Here is a 16,125-nt window from a genome sequence, read left to right as displayed (position 1 = left end):
CAGAGAGCCTGCTGGCTTCCGACCTCACACCTACAAGGGTCCTAGGAGGCCACTCACTCAGCAGCAGGTGGGGGTGCTGCAGGTGACCGGTCTATAGACCAGGGTGGGGCAGGAGGGCTGGCAGCACCCGGAGGTTAAGCAGAAGGAAGCCACACACAAAACAGGCTTGCAGCTCACGGACACACAGCAGGCCACCTGGCAGGGGCTGGGCACACAGCAAGCCGGCTGGCAGCAGGTGGACACCCCACACAGGGGCCGGCACAGCAGAGCCACACAGGGGGCTGAGCAGCAGCAGGAGGTCCCACAGCCCCGGGGTGGGTAGCAGGTGCTGGGGACGCAGCATGGGGAGCCAGGGCAGGCCATCGGGCAGCCTGAAGAGCAGCTGGTGTGGCACATGATGGAGTGTGGACAGATGGGGGGCGCAGAGGACAGGGCTGGTCTGGAGCCTGCTTCCTTGGGTGGCCTTTATACCCAGGCCACCGGCATCCTGGCAACAAGCCCCCTGGCATCTTCCTCATGGGTGGTTTTTCCTCCTCTGCCCTCTCCGGTTGATCTTTCTGGGTTTTCTTGTTGAGGTTACTCAGTTCAGGAAACTCTTTCAGCTGGGGGTGCCCTATCATTCAGCAGACCGTGTGTTTCCTGGAAACAGAGCCGGGGTTAGCTGGTGAAGGGCTGTCAGTGAGGCCAGGGGCCCGCCTCATGGATGTTCAAGGTCCCCCCGTTGTAAATGCCGTCTGGAACTCACACAAGCACAGTCACACTCACTGCACCAGGGGCCCGTTTAGACTGAGAAGCTCAGTCATCATCAGGGTCTTCCCAAGTAACGAGAGCCAAGCTCCTGGGCTCCATATTGTGGAATAATAATGATGATTATTGGGGGAACAATAATGCACAGAAATCTAGCGCTGTGCCAGGCTGTGATTGGCATCTTACGAGGTTATCCCATTCATCTTTGCCAGCATTCAGGGTGGCCGATACCCCATTTTACAGATCATGCAAGTCCTAGATCATTTGCATGATGGGTGCGTCTCCACGCCACTGCAGAGACGCAGGGATCTGGACTGCTTAGTTTCACTCTGGAATCCATGGTTGTTACCACTGTGCCAAATTACACTGGGCTCAGGGTTCAATACGTGACTCATCCTGAAGTCCTGAACCAGCTGGGACAGAGAAGATGGATGAAAACATCAGCCACATCGGCCTCTGCAGAGCATGGCTCAGGCGTGTGACCACAGTGAGCTTCCTGACACCACACCTCAGAAGTGCCCACTTCACACGAGAAGCACTAGTGACCACAGGCCACCTCCTCTGCAGACGGAGCCCAGGAGGACCCATCACGGAGGGGGCCTGAGCTACTCATGTCTGGTTCCTCTCCCACTCTGAGGGTCTGATCAGTCTCACCCCTGCAGAGGCAGTGTGGGGGAAAGTGAGGAGCTGGCGTGAAATTCCAGAATGCTCCTGCACTTGGCAAGCAGTGGGCAGGAGTGTGCATGGCACGTTCTTCCTCACACTCCAGTCTGTTCTCTTGACGGATTGGCCACAGTGCTTTCTTCTATGGTGGTGTCACATGGTAGGGGGATGAGCCATCTCTCAGGGCAGAGCTACTCCCTCCATCCCAGGCAGCTCCCAGGGGCACCCTCTGCTTCTGTGTGGGTCCTCCTGTGCCTGCTGGAGGTGGATACAGGTGATTCCTGCCATGGAGGCTTTGGACAACTCAGACACCATGTTAATGAAATCCCCTCCCAGGATGAAGACCAAGTGGGGTCTCAGAGTTGTGGACAGAACTTACAAGTCTATGGACCCAGAGCCGATCGGTGGCCATGTGGTGGGAGTGACCTTAAGGCCTAGGGACAAGCCGGGCGAGGCCACAAGTTCAGTCCTGTCACAAGCAACTCCTTTCACTACTATAGTTCAGAATCACACTTAAAAACCAAGAGAATTGGGGCAGCCACAGTGATCACATGTTCCTACGTGACCTAGTCACCAAGTAACCCATTTTAAAGGTTAGTGGTCTTACGAGTCGATTACAGAAGAACGAGGATGTGTCTTTGATATTTACCTGCTCCTTTACCTTCCCCCATGCCCTCTACTCCCTCCTGCAGGTCAGGGTCTACTGGCCTCATCCTAGTCAACCTAAAGCACATCCGTGCACGTTGCCTGCGGTGCGCATCTGCAGGGGAGGATTTCTTCCAGCTTTTGCTCTTCTGAACAGGTTTTTACCTCAACATGTTTTGAAGGATTTTTTTTCACAGGTATAGGATTCTGGGTTGGCAAATTTTCTTTCAGAATTTTAAAGAAGTTGCTCCACTGTCTTCTGGCCTCCACTGTTTTTGCTGAGAAGTGAGGGATTTTCTCATCCTTGCAAGAACCTTGTACCTTGTATGAAAAGTGCCTTTTCTTCCCACTGTCTTCAGTATTTTTTTGATTTTTGGTTTTCATCACTTTTACTATTTGATGCTTGGATATGGCTTTGTTTGTACTGATCCTCCTACAGGTTTCTGAGATTCTTGGGTCTGTAAGTTGTTATTTTTTTAATCATATTTGGTGCCTTGGGCCATTATTTTTTTCAAAACTTATTTATGGTTCAGTATCACTCTCTTCTCTTTCTGAGGTTGAAATTGCTAGTATGTTAGACAGTTCAGTACTGTCTCATACGTCTTTTCATTTTTCTTGATTCTTTCTCCTCTTCGAGACAAGATAATTTCTACTGGTGTGTCTTCAGGTTCACTGATTCTTTTTCCATCCAACTCCTAACCCCAAACCCCAGACCCCCTAGCATGGGATTTTGATGCTTGGTTCTTGGGTCCTCATGATCTGACCAGTTTTCTTGCACCCATGGCCCAATACCCAGAGTGCAGGATTCCTGCCTTCCCTGGACATACCGGTTTCTGCAGCAGCATCCTCACTCTCTCTCCATGGCCACATTGTCTCCTCACAGAGGCTCCCCCCAGACCACCTACTGGCACCCCCATTACTGTCTCCTGAACCCATTTTTCCCCAGCACTCAGCCCTGTATGGAATTATTTCATGCATTCATTTCTTCCTTTACTCATTTATTCACTGCCCACTGCTAGAAGGCTCTTGAGGCTGAGACCTCTTTGCTGCTACTACACAATATATATTTGTTGAATGAACAAATAACTTCTTGTATAGCTTACTCTACGGCGGGGTTGGCTAACTTTCTGCAAAGGGCAGATGGCAAATATTTTAGACTTTGCATGTTACAGTCTCTTCCATAACTACTCAGTTGTACCAAGGCAGTGCAAAAGAAGCCACAGACAACACAGAAACTAATGGCATGCTTTGATCCAATCAAAGTTCATTTGAAAAACAGGCCATGAGTCAAATGTGGCTCCCAGACCACAGTGTGCCAACCTGTGCTTTAAAGTTTTACTCTACAAACTAAAAGCTCAAAACACATTACTGCCTCAACATCTTCCTTGATAGCACGAAACAAAAGTGAAACAACAGGATTTGGCACTTTGAGTCGAGCCAGTGGTGCTATGTGCACAGTAGTAGCCTGAAAAAAATCGACAAAAAACCTGCATAATGTCAAACCGGAACATCCTGTTTACAGAAGAAACTAACCTCGAGGCCAAAGATATTTATGGTACAGCATAACGCGGGAAAGTGCACGCGGGAAAATAAGATGTTGGGAAACACAGTGGCAGCAACCACGAGGAAGACAACAGTTGTGTTTTTGTGTTACCCAGATGCCCGGGACCCAGGTATAAAGACCACCAGAGAAGCGGCTTCCAGACACCACCACCCTCCTCCCCAGTACCAGCCCAGCCACACACATCATATGCCAAACCAGCTGCTCCCCAGGCTGCCAGCCAACCTGCTGCATACCCAGCCCCTGCCAGGCATCCTGCTACGTGCCCGTGAGCTGCCAGTCCTCCATGTGCGTGCCCGTGAGCTGCACGCACATTGTGCGTGTGGCCCCCTCCTGCCAGCCGTCTGTGTGCGTGCCTGTGAGCTGCAGGCCCATCATGTATGTGACTCCCTCCTGCCAATCTTCTGGGTGCTGCCAACCCCCCTGCACCACTGTCCTCTGCAGACCCATCTCCTGCAGCGCACCTTCCTGCTGCTGACCAGCTGCTCCTGGTACACAGGGGTACACACCTGTATCCCTCCATGAACCAGCATCTAGTGGACCCCCAGAATGTACACATGGGGCAGATGAAAAAGCATGCTCAAGGAAACCTCTGAACTTTGGGGTGAGAACATGGAAAAATGATTCAGACCTTCTGTGACCCTGGGAACCCCCTCAAGGAAGTCCTGGCTGCCAGAATCCTTCTCTCACTCCAGCAGGAAACTAGAACCCATGTGAGCCAAATAAATCGGCTGTCCCTGTACACCTCGTCTCTGTCTTTTATCCTCATGTATTTTGTAAGTTCTTTCCTTGAAGGTACATACCAACTTTAATGGCAGCAGCACCTCTTCAGAGAGCCGCCTTCCTGATGGCTGAGCTGAAGTGGAGGGTTCTTGGTTGGGGGAGTGGCCTGAAGGTGCTGTCCCCACACTCAGTCCTCAAGCTTCGCACTGTGGGAGAGTAAGATGTTGGGAAACACGGTGGAAACCACCATGAGGAAGACAACTGTTGTGTTTTTATGTTACCCAGATGCCTGGGACCCGGGTATAAAGACCACCAGAGAAAGAGCTTCCAGATGGAAAGTGTTAGGGGGAGGGTAGAAGAAAACAATCCTCTACCCAGAAGGATGGATGGGAAATAGTCCTGGGCCCCAGATCCCGTGCAATACCTCAAAGGATTACTATGGCAAAGAGGGCGGGAAACTCTTTCAAACAACAACTACCACAAATACAGAGCAGAGTTCGTCTGTCCCGGGGAGGGGCAGCAGGAAGTCCAAGAAAGTCTCATTCTCCAAGTCCCACATGCAAAGGGCCTGCCTAAGACTGACACTGGACCAGGACAACAGAGAGCCCTCCTGTCTCCAGCTCCAGCCGAGCAGGCACAGCTCAAAAAGCAACATCAGCCTGCCTCTGGGGAAAGGCAGAAGTGTGTAGAGATCTCCTCTGAATGTCAGGCATGCAGGGCCGTGTGAAAACTTAGGGTGGAGCAAATGCACTGACCTCCCCACCCCTCATCTTAAGTGCAAGCACTGACATACCCTAAACACAAGCCACTGGTGCACTGAAGGCAACCACAGTAACAACAAAACCCAAACCACCGTCAATGTCTGACCAGATTGATTCATCCACCTCCCCCTACACACTAATGACCTGACAGAAAAAGAGACATACGCACTTCCAGAAGGAAATGTTGATGTCTGACATTCAACAAAAAATTATAAGACATGCAAAAAAGCAAGGAAAAACCAAGCCATTGTCAGCAAAGAAATCAACAAAACTGGATTCAAAAGTGACCCAGGGACTGGGCACAGTTCACCCCTATAACCCCAGCACATTGGGAGGCTAAGGCTGGAGAGTCGTTTAAGCCTCGTAGTTCAAGGCTGCAGTGAGCTGAGATTGCACCACTGCACTCCGGCCTGGGTAAAAGAGCAAGACACTATCTCTAAAAGTAAAAAGTAAAGTGACACACGTTTTACAGCTATCAGGCATAAACTTTAAAATAACTGTAATGAATAGATTAAAGGATCAAGGGTAAAGCATTAAAACCATATATGAAGAGATGGGTAATTTCATGAGACAGATGGAAACCGTAAGAAAGGGCCAAATGGATATGGTAAAAATCAAAATACAATATCAAAGATAGCTTCCTTCAGTGGGCTCATCAGTATACTTGATACAACCAGGTGTGGAAGCTTTGAATTTGAACACATGTAAATATAAATTGACCAAATTAAAACACAAAGAGAAAGAAGAGGGTGGAGGGAGACAAGAGCAAAACATCAAAAAGCTCTAGGACAGTATCAAATCCTCATTTATGGATATAATTGGAGTCCCTGAAAGAGAAGAAAGAGAGGACAGGGCAGAAGAAATATTCGAAGAGGTAATAGCTGAGAAATATTCTAAAAATAATGGAATACATAAAGCCCCATATCCAAAAAGTTCAGAGAACCCCAAATTGGGTAACTATATCCCCACTACAAATGACTAGACGTGTCACATTAAATCTGTGACTGACAAAAACCAAAGGTAAAAAGGGAAATCTTGAAAGCATCCATATTTTAAAAGCAGACTATGAGCATAAGGACAAAGGTAAGGTTTACATCAGACTTCTAATCAGAAATCACACGACCCAAAGTGTATCTTTAAAATACTGAAAGAAAATCTGTCGACCCCATGACACTAAAAGTATCTTCCAAAAATGAAAGAGAACACTTTTTCAGATGAACAAAAACTGAAAGACTTAATTAACAGCACACATGCACTATAAGAAATTCTTCAAAAATTTCTTCGAGCCAAGGAATATGAGAGCAGATAGAAACTTGGATTCACACAAGAAAAGAAGAGCTCTTGGCTGGGTGCGGTGGTTCACGTCTGTAATCCCAGCAGTTTGGGAGGCCGAGGTGGGTGGATCACCTGAGGTCAGGAGTTTGAGGCCAGCCTGGCCAACATGGTGAAACCCCGTCTCTACTAAAAATACAAAAACTAGCCAGGCTAGGTGGTGTGCTCTTGTAATCCCAGCTACTTGGGAGGCTAAGGCAGGAGAATTGCTTGAACCCAGGAGGCGGAGGTTGCAGTGAGCCAAGATTGCACCACTGTACTCCAGCCTGGGCGACAGAGCAAGACTGTCTTAGGGGAGAAAAAAGAGAGAGAAAGAAAAGAAGAGCTCTAGAAATTATTTTAAAAGAAGATAAATATAAAAAGCATTGTAACTAATTGACTGTCCAGAGCAAAAATAGTGACAATGCATTGTGGGATTTTTAACATAAGTAAAAGTAAAACATGGCAACAATAACACAAGGAATATAAAAGAGGACATGGAGGTACACTGCCTTAAAGTCCGGCCACTTACAGATGAAGTGGCGTCATATTAGCCGGAGGTATACTTTGTTACAATAAAGGTTTATATTGTAAATCTTAGGCCAAATAAGTTTGAAAAGACATATTAGGCTATTATCGCCTTGCTATAAAGAAATACCTGAGACTGAATAATTTATAAAGAAAGGAGGTTTAATTGGCTCACAGTTCTGCAAGCTGTACAGGAAGCATAATACTGGCATCTGCTCAGCTTCTGGGGAGGCAGAATTGTGAGGAAACTTACAAGCATGGTGGAAGGTGAAGGGGGAGTAGGCACATCAGGTGGCCTGAGAAGGGGCAAGAGAGAAAGACAGGGGAGGGGCTACATGCCTTTAAACAACCAGGTCGGCCGGGTGCGGTGGCTCAAGCCTGTACTCCCAGCACTTTGGGAGGCCGAGGCGGGCGGATCACGAGGTCAGGAGATCGAGACCATCCTGGCTAACATGGTGAAACCCCGTCTCTACTAAAAAAAAAAAAAAAAAAAAAAAAAAAAAAAAAAAAACTAGCTGGGCGATGTAGCGGGCACCTGTAGTCCCAGCTACTCGGGAGGCTGAGGCAGGAGAATGGCGTGAACCCGGGAGGCAGAGCTTGCAGTGAGCTGAGATGCGGCCACTGCACTCCAGCCTGGGCGGCAGAGCGAGACTCCGTCTCAAATAAATAAATAAATAAATAAATAAATAAATAAATAAATAACAACCAGGTCTCCCAAGAACTCACTCACTGTCTCAAGGACAGCACCAAGGGGATGCTGCTTAACCATTCATGAGAAATCCACGCCCATGATCCAATCACCTCCCACCAGATCCCACCTCCAACAATGGAGATTACAATTCAACATGAGATTTGGGCAGAGACATAAATCCAAACTATATCAAGATGTATACAAAAAGTAGATATAAAAGGGAATAATTAAGAATGCTAAACCAAAAAGTGGCATAAAAAGAGGGCGAAGATAAAAAGGAATAGATGGAACAAATAGAATACAATTAGCAAAATGATATTTTACATTAAGTAGAACAAAAATTAAATTAAATTAAATGCAAATCATCTAAACACCAAAACCAAAAAACAGAGATTTTTAATTAGATTAAATAATTCAGCATCCAACTCTATTCTATCTACCAGAAGCCTCACATTAAATATAAAAACATAGATAGGTTAAAAGTAAGCAGATGGAAAAATATACCACACAAACATTAATCAAATAAAATTGGAATGGTTATATTAATATCAAACAAAGTCAGCTTCACAAAAGAAATATTACCAGGGATAAAAAGGAATATTACATAATGATAGAGCATCAATTCACCATGGAAACATAACAGTTCTAAATGTGTAAGCACCAAACAGCCAACTTTCAAAACACACGCTACAGAAAAAATGAGAAGGGAAAGGAGAAACAGATAAATCAGATTGCTCACTGGACTTGAGCTTCAAGAGAACGAGTAGACAGAAAATCAGGAAGGATACAGAAGGCCTGGACAACACCGTCAATCAACTTGACCTAATGGATACTTATAGAACACTCCACCCAGCAATAACAGACACACCTTCTTTTCAAACACATGAAACATTCACCAAAAAGACTATATTCTGGCTGTAAAATAAACTTCAACCCATATTTAAAAAGTTGAACTAATACAATGTATGTTTCTGACCACAAAGAAATTAAATTAGACATTAACAACAAAATGATAACTAGAAACACCCTGCAGAACTGTAAACTAACCAACACACTTCTAAATAACCCATGGTTCAAAGAATCACAAGAGAAATTAGAAAATATTTTGAATTAAATACAAATTAAAACAAAACATGTCAAAATACACGGAACATGGCTAAAATAGTGTTTAGAGGGATAAAATTATATCAGTAAGTGCTTATATTCACAAAGAAGAAAGTCCTGAAATCAGTTATCTAAGTCTGCACTTTAAAGAAAAGAAAGCAAATTAAACTCAAAATTAGCAAAATAAATAATTAAAAATCTGCAAAAAAATAATGAAGTAGAAAATGGAAAAAAAATTTCAATGAAACCAAAAGCTGCTTCTTTGAAAAGAACAATGAAATGAATAAGCATCTAGCCAGACTGGTCAGGAAAATTATAATAAAAAGAAAAAAGAGACACAAAATAGCAATATTAGGAGTGAAAAAGAAACATCATTATAAATCTTACAGTTATTGAAAGCATGATAGAGGAACGATGTAAATAACTTCATACCACTAAATTTAATAATGTACATAAAATTGGCACTTTTTTTTTTTTAAAGTGTGAAAGCTTATTCCAGAGAAGTAGGTAGCCTGAAAAGTATCATATCTATTAAAGAAGTTGAATTTTCAGTTAAAACCTTTCAACCAACAAAACTAGGGGCAAATGACTTCCCTGGAAAATTCTACCAAACATTTAAAGAAGAAATATAACCAATTCTACATGAACTCTTCCAGAAAAATAGAAGGAAAGGAATCATTCCCAATTAAATTTAGAGGGCCAGCATAATCTTGATATCAAATTTGAATAAAAGTATTACAAGAAAACTATATGCTACTAATAATATCTCTTATGGATATAGACGCAAAAATTATCAACGAAATACTAGCAAATTCAATCCAGAAATACGTAAAAGAGATAAAAGGTCGTGATCATGTGGAATTTATCCCAAGAATGCAAGGTTGGTTCAGTGTTAAAAAATCAACTTATATAATTCACCATATCAACAGACTAAAGAGGAAGCACCATATAATTATCTCAATAGATTCAGAAATGGTTTTGGATAAAATTCAACATCCATTCAGAATAAAAATTGTTAGCAAACTAGAAATTAAAAGCAACTTCTTTTAAAGAGCATCTGTGAAAAACCTATAGCTAATATCATACTTAATGGTGAAAGACTATATGTTTTCCCTTAAAATCAAGAATAAAGCAAGAACATTCACTTTTGCCTCTGCTGTTTATTACCATACTGGACTTCCCAAACAGTGAAGTAAAAAGCATGCAGGCTGGAAAGGAAGAAATAGCACAGTCTCTATTAACATATTACGTTATTGTCCACCTAGAAAATCCCCAAAATTCTACAATAAAGCTACAAGAACTAGTAAGTGAATTTAACAAGGTCAAAGAAAAAATGCCAATATACGAAAATCAATTTATTTTAATATACTAGCAATGAACAATCAGAAATTGAAACTTAAAAATAGCACCATAATAACATTAAACATTATAAAATACTTAGGGGTAAGTTATGGGGAAATAAAATGTATACATTGAAAACTACAAAATATTGATGAGAAAAATCAGAGAAAACCTAAATAAATAGACCATGCTGGATATGTCAACTCTCCCCCAAACTGATCTATAGTTTCAATACACTCCCAATTAAAATCTCAACACAAATTCTGCAGATATTGATAAGCTTATTCAAATATCTATATGGAAAGACAAAGAAACTACAGTAGCCTAAACAACTTCTTAAAAGAAGAACAAAATTGGAGAACTCACACTAGCTGATTTCAAGACCTACTATAAAGCTGCATTTATCAGGACAGGATGGTGTTGGCAAAAAGACACTTAGCATATGACCCAGTTATTCCACTCCTAGACATTCACCCAAGAGAGAGAAACAAATATGTCCACGCAAAAACCTGGACTCACTAACACATGCCCCATGTGGAACACTAGCAGCACCGAACGTGGGCTCCAAGTGGCCCCGAGGGCCCCACAGCTCTGGAGGGCGGGGGCTGAGCCAGGCCTCTTCCATGCTTCCCTCCAGAAGCATTTTTTGGTCACCAGCCCTCCCTCCTCTCATGCTCTGATTTCCAGTTTCACCTCCAACTCCCAGCCTGGGGGACCAGAGTGCTTATGTGTGTGCATAAGTGTGCATGCTGTATAGTGCACACATTGCATGTGTTCATGGGTTTGAATGTGTTCAGCTGCAAGCATTTATATGTCTGGATTGATTGGTTCCATTTCTTGCTCAGTTTTATCCAAAGTCCCCCAATTTAAACAACACAATAGGTCCCTGATCACCTTGTCTAAAAGATGATGAAACCAGCTTTTCAACTCTAAACTCAACACCTGCCTCCAAGGCAAATAAAAAGCTTGGAATCTAAGATAGCCAGTAGTGAGAATGCCCTTTGGGGACAGCTCTGGGCTATACTATCTGGAATAGCAGACTCCTGGGGCAAGAGGGCTGGCCCATCTACTGGGGAACGTTTAACCTGAGACAGCCACAGCAGAGCCCCCCAGAAGGAGAATGCAGCCCAGAGAGGGGAAATGCGGAAGAACGCCACCAGCACAACACAGACTGGAAAAAGCAAGTTCCAGATTACATTCAGAATAATTCCTTTTTCATATTATCAGAAATTACTAAATTAGAAAACACACATTTCAGGAATACACAGAGATATGACTCAACTCTATTTTTTCTAGAAAGTAACAGAATAAGGAGCACACAATCCCAACAGTGGCTGCCCCAAGAAGTTCATGGTCAATTATTGATGATGTTCTCATTTCTATGCCAGGCAGTGGGCTCATGGGGGTTTATTATATTAGGATTCTCAGTAATTGGTCATCGGTCAATCAATAAGAACTGAGCCTCTGTAGACTGGTGATGGGAGTGTGTGCTGCAGAACTAATCCAGTTCTGTAAACCCGAGATCCTCCCCGACCTGGGAACAGGACGTCCACCAACCACGTGGGAAAACCCGATCCTCAGTGCTCTGAGGCTTTGGCCATCAGTGCAGGGCTTGCTGGCCTGGAGCAGCAGTGGACAGCCAGTGGGGAAGACCACTCACTCCACCACAGGAGGGTAAGTCACTGCTGTGGCCACTGCACCTGGGCCCCGGGAGTCTTGGGCGAGACCACATGGGCATCTTTAACCACGTCCTCCACCCGGGACACCACCTTCTGATGAGGACTGCGTGAAGGGATCACTGAAGAGGGTTTAGCAGCAAATTCTATGTAATCAGCAGCATAGACAGCGGGGAGTATGGAAATAAAAAAAGAAAGACCAGAAACGCAGAGCTGCATAGGGAAAGCTGGTTTATTTGGCTCTCATGGAGTCAGAGAATGACTCTGGGACCCCGGACTTCCCTAGGGGGATGGGCAAGGTCAGCAAGGGCTCCGGATCATTCTGTCATATTCTCGATCCAGAATTCAGAGGGTTCACTGAACGTGCTTTTCACCTGCCCCATGTGCAGAACACCAACTGAGGACTCATCCGGGGAGTGTACAGGTGTGGCCTCATCTGCACTGGGAGCAGCGGGTCTGGAGATTCGTGGTCAGCAGCAGGAAGGGATGCCACAGGAGATGGGTCTGCAGAGGACGCTGGTGTAGGAGGGCTGGCAGCACCCAGAGGACTGGCAGGAGAGAGCCGCATACACGATGGGCCTGCAACTCACAGGCACGCACAGGGAAGACTGGCAGGAGGGGGCCGCATACACAATGGGCCTGCAGCTCACAGGCACACACACAGAAGACTGGCAGCTCACAGGCACACACACGGCTGGCTTGAAGCTCACGGGCACACACACCGAGGACTGGCAGCCCACAGGCACGCAGCAGGATGCCTGGCAGGAGCTGGGCACGCAACAGGTTGGCTGGCAGGGACTGGACACGCAGCAGGCTGGCTGGCAGCCTGAGGAGCAGCTGGTATGGCACATGGTGGTGTGTGGCTGGATAAGGTCGAGGCAGAAGGCAGCGATGTCTGGGGATGGCCTCCCTGGGCCGCCTTTATACCTGGACCCAGGCATCCCCACAACACAGAAGCACGCCTGTCTTCCTTGTTTTTCTTCCTCAGTGCTGTCTCCTGGAGCTTAATTTTCTGTTGTAGGTGTCTCTGGGTTTTGTTTGGCCCTCAGTTTTATGACTAATTGCACCTTCTTCGAGCTCTTGGTGTGCTTGGAAACCTGCCAGAGTGTTTTACCATCTTCATCTGGATTCTTCTTTGTTCTTTAAAATTTCACCTGAGTTACTTTTGTGAGATTCCAAAAACTCAGATCTCCAGATTTTCCTCTCTGTGTGATGATGGTCCTTTAATGACAGAAGTTTACACTCCTCCCATGACTCAGGAAGGCTCCATAGTCAATGTGAGATAGAATAGAGTGTGTCCAGCTGATTTGTGGATGTCCTGAGAGCTTAGAGCTGGATGAGAGAGCTAGCAGATGGAGAAAGAACATGGAAATCACTTGTCCATAGGATGAGTGGGGACAAAGGGTGTGGGTCACAGAGAACTTCCTGTGAATGGTGACCATGGATCTTTGTCTTGAGAAATCCTCCTAGTTAAGAACCAAGATGAGACAACACCACTGGCCTCATGCCTGGTGACACAGCTCTAAGGAAATCAAGCTGGTCCACGCGTGTTCCCAGGGAAGCATGTGAGGCCAGTGAAGTGTCCCATGGACAGCCACAGCAGGATATGTGTGAGCTGAATATAGAAGGTTCCAAGGGCCAGAATGACATCTGGGCATGTTCAGCAGAAAGCCATGTGCACCCTGTACTGCAGGGGCAGTAGAATCTCTGAGCCTACAGATGTCAACACCAGATCACTTGGAACTTGGCACCATGATAACAAAATGAAGGAAAAAGTCACGTGATCATCTCAATTGATGTAGAAAAGGCATTTCACAAAATTCAAGATGCTTTCATGATGACAACAATCAACAAACTAAGAATTGAAGAAAACTACCTCAACACAATACAAGCCATACATGAAAGACCCACAGCAAGCCTCATACCCAATGGTGAAAGACTGAAAGCTTCTTCTCTAATATTGGGAACAAAGCCAGCATAGTACTGGAAATTTTACTAAGAACAACTAGGCAAATTTTTGTAAAAGAAAGAAAGAAACAAAAAGCATCCAAATTGGAAAGCAAGAAGTAAAGTTAACTCTGTGATATGATTTTCATAGGTACAAAACTCTAAATATTCCACAAAAAAACTGTAAGAAATAATAAATGAATTCAGCAAAGTAGCAGGATACAAAAGCAAAACACATAAATCAGTTCTATTTCCATAAACTAACAAGCATAATCTCAAAAGGAAAGTACAATAACAATTCCATTTACAATACATTAAAAAGAATAAAATACTCAGGAGTTAACCAAAGAAGTGAAATAATTGTGTAACAAAAACTATAAAACATTGTTGAAAGAAATTGAAGGCAACATAAATAAATGGAAACACATTCCATGTTCATGAATTGGAAATTAATATTGTTAATATGTACATACTAACCAAAGCAATCTACAGATTCAATGCAATCCCTGTCAAAATCCCAAGGATGTTTATTGCAGAAATAGAAAAACCCATCCTAAAATGTATGTGGCATCTCAAGGGACCCTAAATCGCCAGATCCATTGTAAAAAAAGAACAGAGCTGGAGGAGTCACACTTTCTGATTTCAGAACTTACTACAACACTACAGTAATCGAAACTGTGGTACTGGCATAAAGACCAATATATAGACTAATGGAATAGCATAGAGAGCCCAGAAATAAACTCTCACAACTACGGTCAAATAATTTTTGACAAGGCTGTCAAGACCTTTCAACGAGGGAAGGACAGACTTTTTAACAAATGGCAATGGGAAAACAGGATATCCACACACAAAAGATTATTTTTTACCCTTACCTCACACCATATACAAAATTAACTCAAACAGGATCAAAGATAGAGAATCTCAGTAATCGAAACTATTTTTTAAATGAGAATGCTAGAACTAAAAAGTACAATAGCTGATATTTTAAAATCCACATGATAGACATAAAAGTAGAATGAGATTGAAGAAGAGTTCATGATCTTGAAGGCACATCAATAGAAATTATCCAAAATGAAGGAGAGGAAGAAAAAGAATTAAGAAAAACGAAAAGAGCTTGTGAGACATCATTAAACAGCATCACATATATGTAATATCAAACTCAGGTGGCTCATGCCTATAATCCCAGCACTTTGGAGGCCAAGGCGGGTGGATCACGAGGTCAAGAGATTGAGACCATCCTGGCTAACATGGTGAAACCCTGTCTCTACTAAAAATACAAAAATTAGCTGGGTGTGGTGGCACATGCCTGTAGTCCCAGCTACTTGGGAGGCTGAGGCAGGAGAATCACTTGAACCTGGGAGGTGGAGTTTGCAGTAAGGCGAAATTGCACCACTACACTCCAGCCTGTGACAGAGCAGGACTCCATCTCAAAATAAATAAATAAATAAATAAATAAATAAATAAATAAATAAATAGCTAGCTAGCACTGGGCATTTTCCCCTAAAACACAAAGCTACAAACACAGAGCCTCCTCTGCCCCTCAGCAACAAGGGGGCAAGGGTGAGGGTTTGGAGGGCTGTACTTTCAGTTAAAGAGAGGCTAGCTGTTTGCCTGCAGTATAGACTAAGGAGCCTGGAGCCTGGACTGAGGCTGCCAGGTTGAAAACCTGAGACCATGACATCGGGTCCCGGCACACTCCATTGCTACTGGAAACAGCCGTCCCAGTATTCCCACCATCCTCCTCCTCGGCTTATGGATCACCTGCAGGAAGTGGCGCACCTTGTTGGGATGAAAATCTGGGTGCCCTTTGCCCTAGCAGTCCCACCCCGAGAAGTCCTACCCCCAGAACACTAACAAACAGATTGTGGGATGGGTTTGCAAATGTTTTTATCAGCACCATCTGTAATAGCAGACTCTTGGGAACAACAGGCCTGCCCATTTACTGGAGAGCATTTAACTTGAAGTAGAAACAGCAGAATCCCAGGAAGGAGCCACGCTGGATATAGAATATACCCATCAGAAATGCAGAGGACCCTTGGCAACTCTATACAGAATGGGAGACATAAGTCTCAGAAAATTACTCAGAATAATTCCCTTTTAATATCATTCAAAACCACTAAATTAGAAAACACACATTTCAGGAACACAAACAGATATGACTCAACTCTATTTTTTCTAGAAAGTAACAGAATAAGGGGCACACAATCCCAACAGTGGCTGCCCCAAGAAGTCCATGGTAAATTATTGATGATGTTCTAGTTTCTGTCAGGTAGTGGGTTCATAGTTCATAGGTTGGAGGGGGGTTGTTACAAGCATTAATAATTGATCAATAAAAAGTGGGCAGGCTCAAGATGGCTGAGTAGAGGCACCTGACACTTGCCTCTTCTACAAAGAAGAACCCAAAAGAGTGAGTAAGTAACAACATTT

General features: G+C 44.1%; 3 protein-coding genes across 4 annotated transcripts; 1 reads left to right on the top strand and 2 right to left on the bottom strand.

Moving 5' to 3' along the window:
- Positions 1-435, bottom strand: LOC104659944 (keratin-associated protein 12-4). Its single transcript, XM_010360117.2, has one exon. It carries the CDS (start codon positions 394-396, stop codon positions 58-60), a length of 339 nt encoding a protein of 112 aa, XP_010358419.1. The 5' UTR covers positions 397-435; the 3' UTR covers positions 1-57.
- Positions 436-1,696: 1,261 nt separating this feature from the next.
- LOC104659943 (keratin-associated protein 12-3) lies at positions 1,697-4,094 on the top strand. Its single transcript, XM_010360116.2, has 2 exons — positions 1,697-1,881; positions 3,782-4,094. Exons 1-2 carry the CDS (start codon positions 1,697-1,699, stop codon positions 4,092-4,094), a joined length of 498 nt encoding a protein of 165 aa, XP_010358418.2.
- Positions 4,095-11,997: 7,903 nt separating this feature from the next.
- LOC104659942 (keratin-associated protein 12-2) lies at positions 11,998-12,602 on the bottom strand. Of its 2 annotated transcripts, XM_010360115.2 has the most exons (2): positions 12,510-12,602; positions 11,998-12,419 (listed from the first exon to the last, which is right to left on the bottom strand). In XM_010360115.2, the coding sequence occupies exons 1-2, from the start codon at positions 12,600-12,602 to the stop codon at positions 12,222-12,224; spliced, it is 291 nt and encodes a 96-aa protein (XP_010358417.1). In that variant the 3' UTR covers positions 11,998-12,221. The 2 variants fall into 2 exon arrangements, with proteins under 2 accessions (XP_010358417.1, XP_030770564.1); XM_030914704.1 differs by having other exon boundaries at positions 11,998-12,602.
- Positions 12,603-16,125: the final 3,523 nt, after the last annotated feature.

Source organism: Rhinopithecus roxellana, chromosome 13, assembly GCF_007565055.1.
Source record: "Rhinopithecus roxellana isolate Shanxi Qingling chromosome 13, ASM756505v1, whole genome shotgun sequence".
In the NCBI taxonomy this organism is placed as follows: domain Eukaryota; kingdom Metazoa; phylum Chordata; class Mammalia; order Primates; family Cercopithecidae; genus Rhinopithecus; species Rhinopithecus roxellana.
Note: the sequence above shows the minus strand (reverse complement) of the source record. Positions and strands in the feature narration are given on the sequence as shown.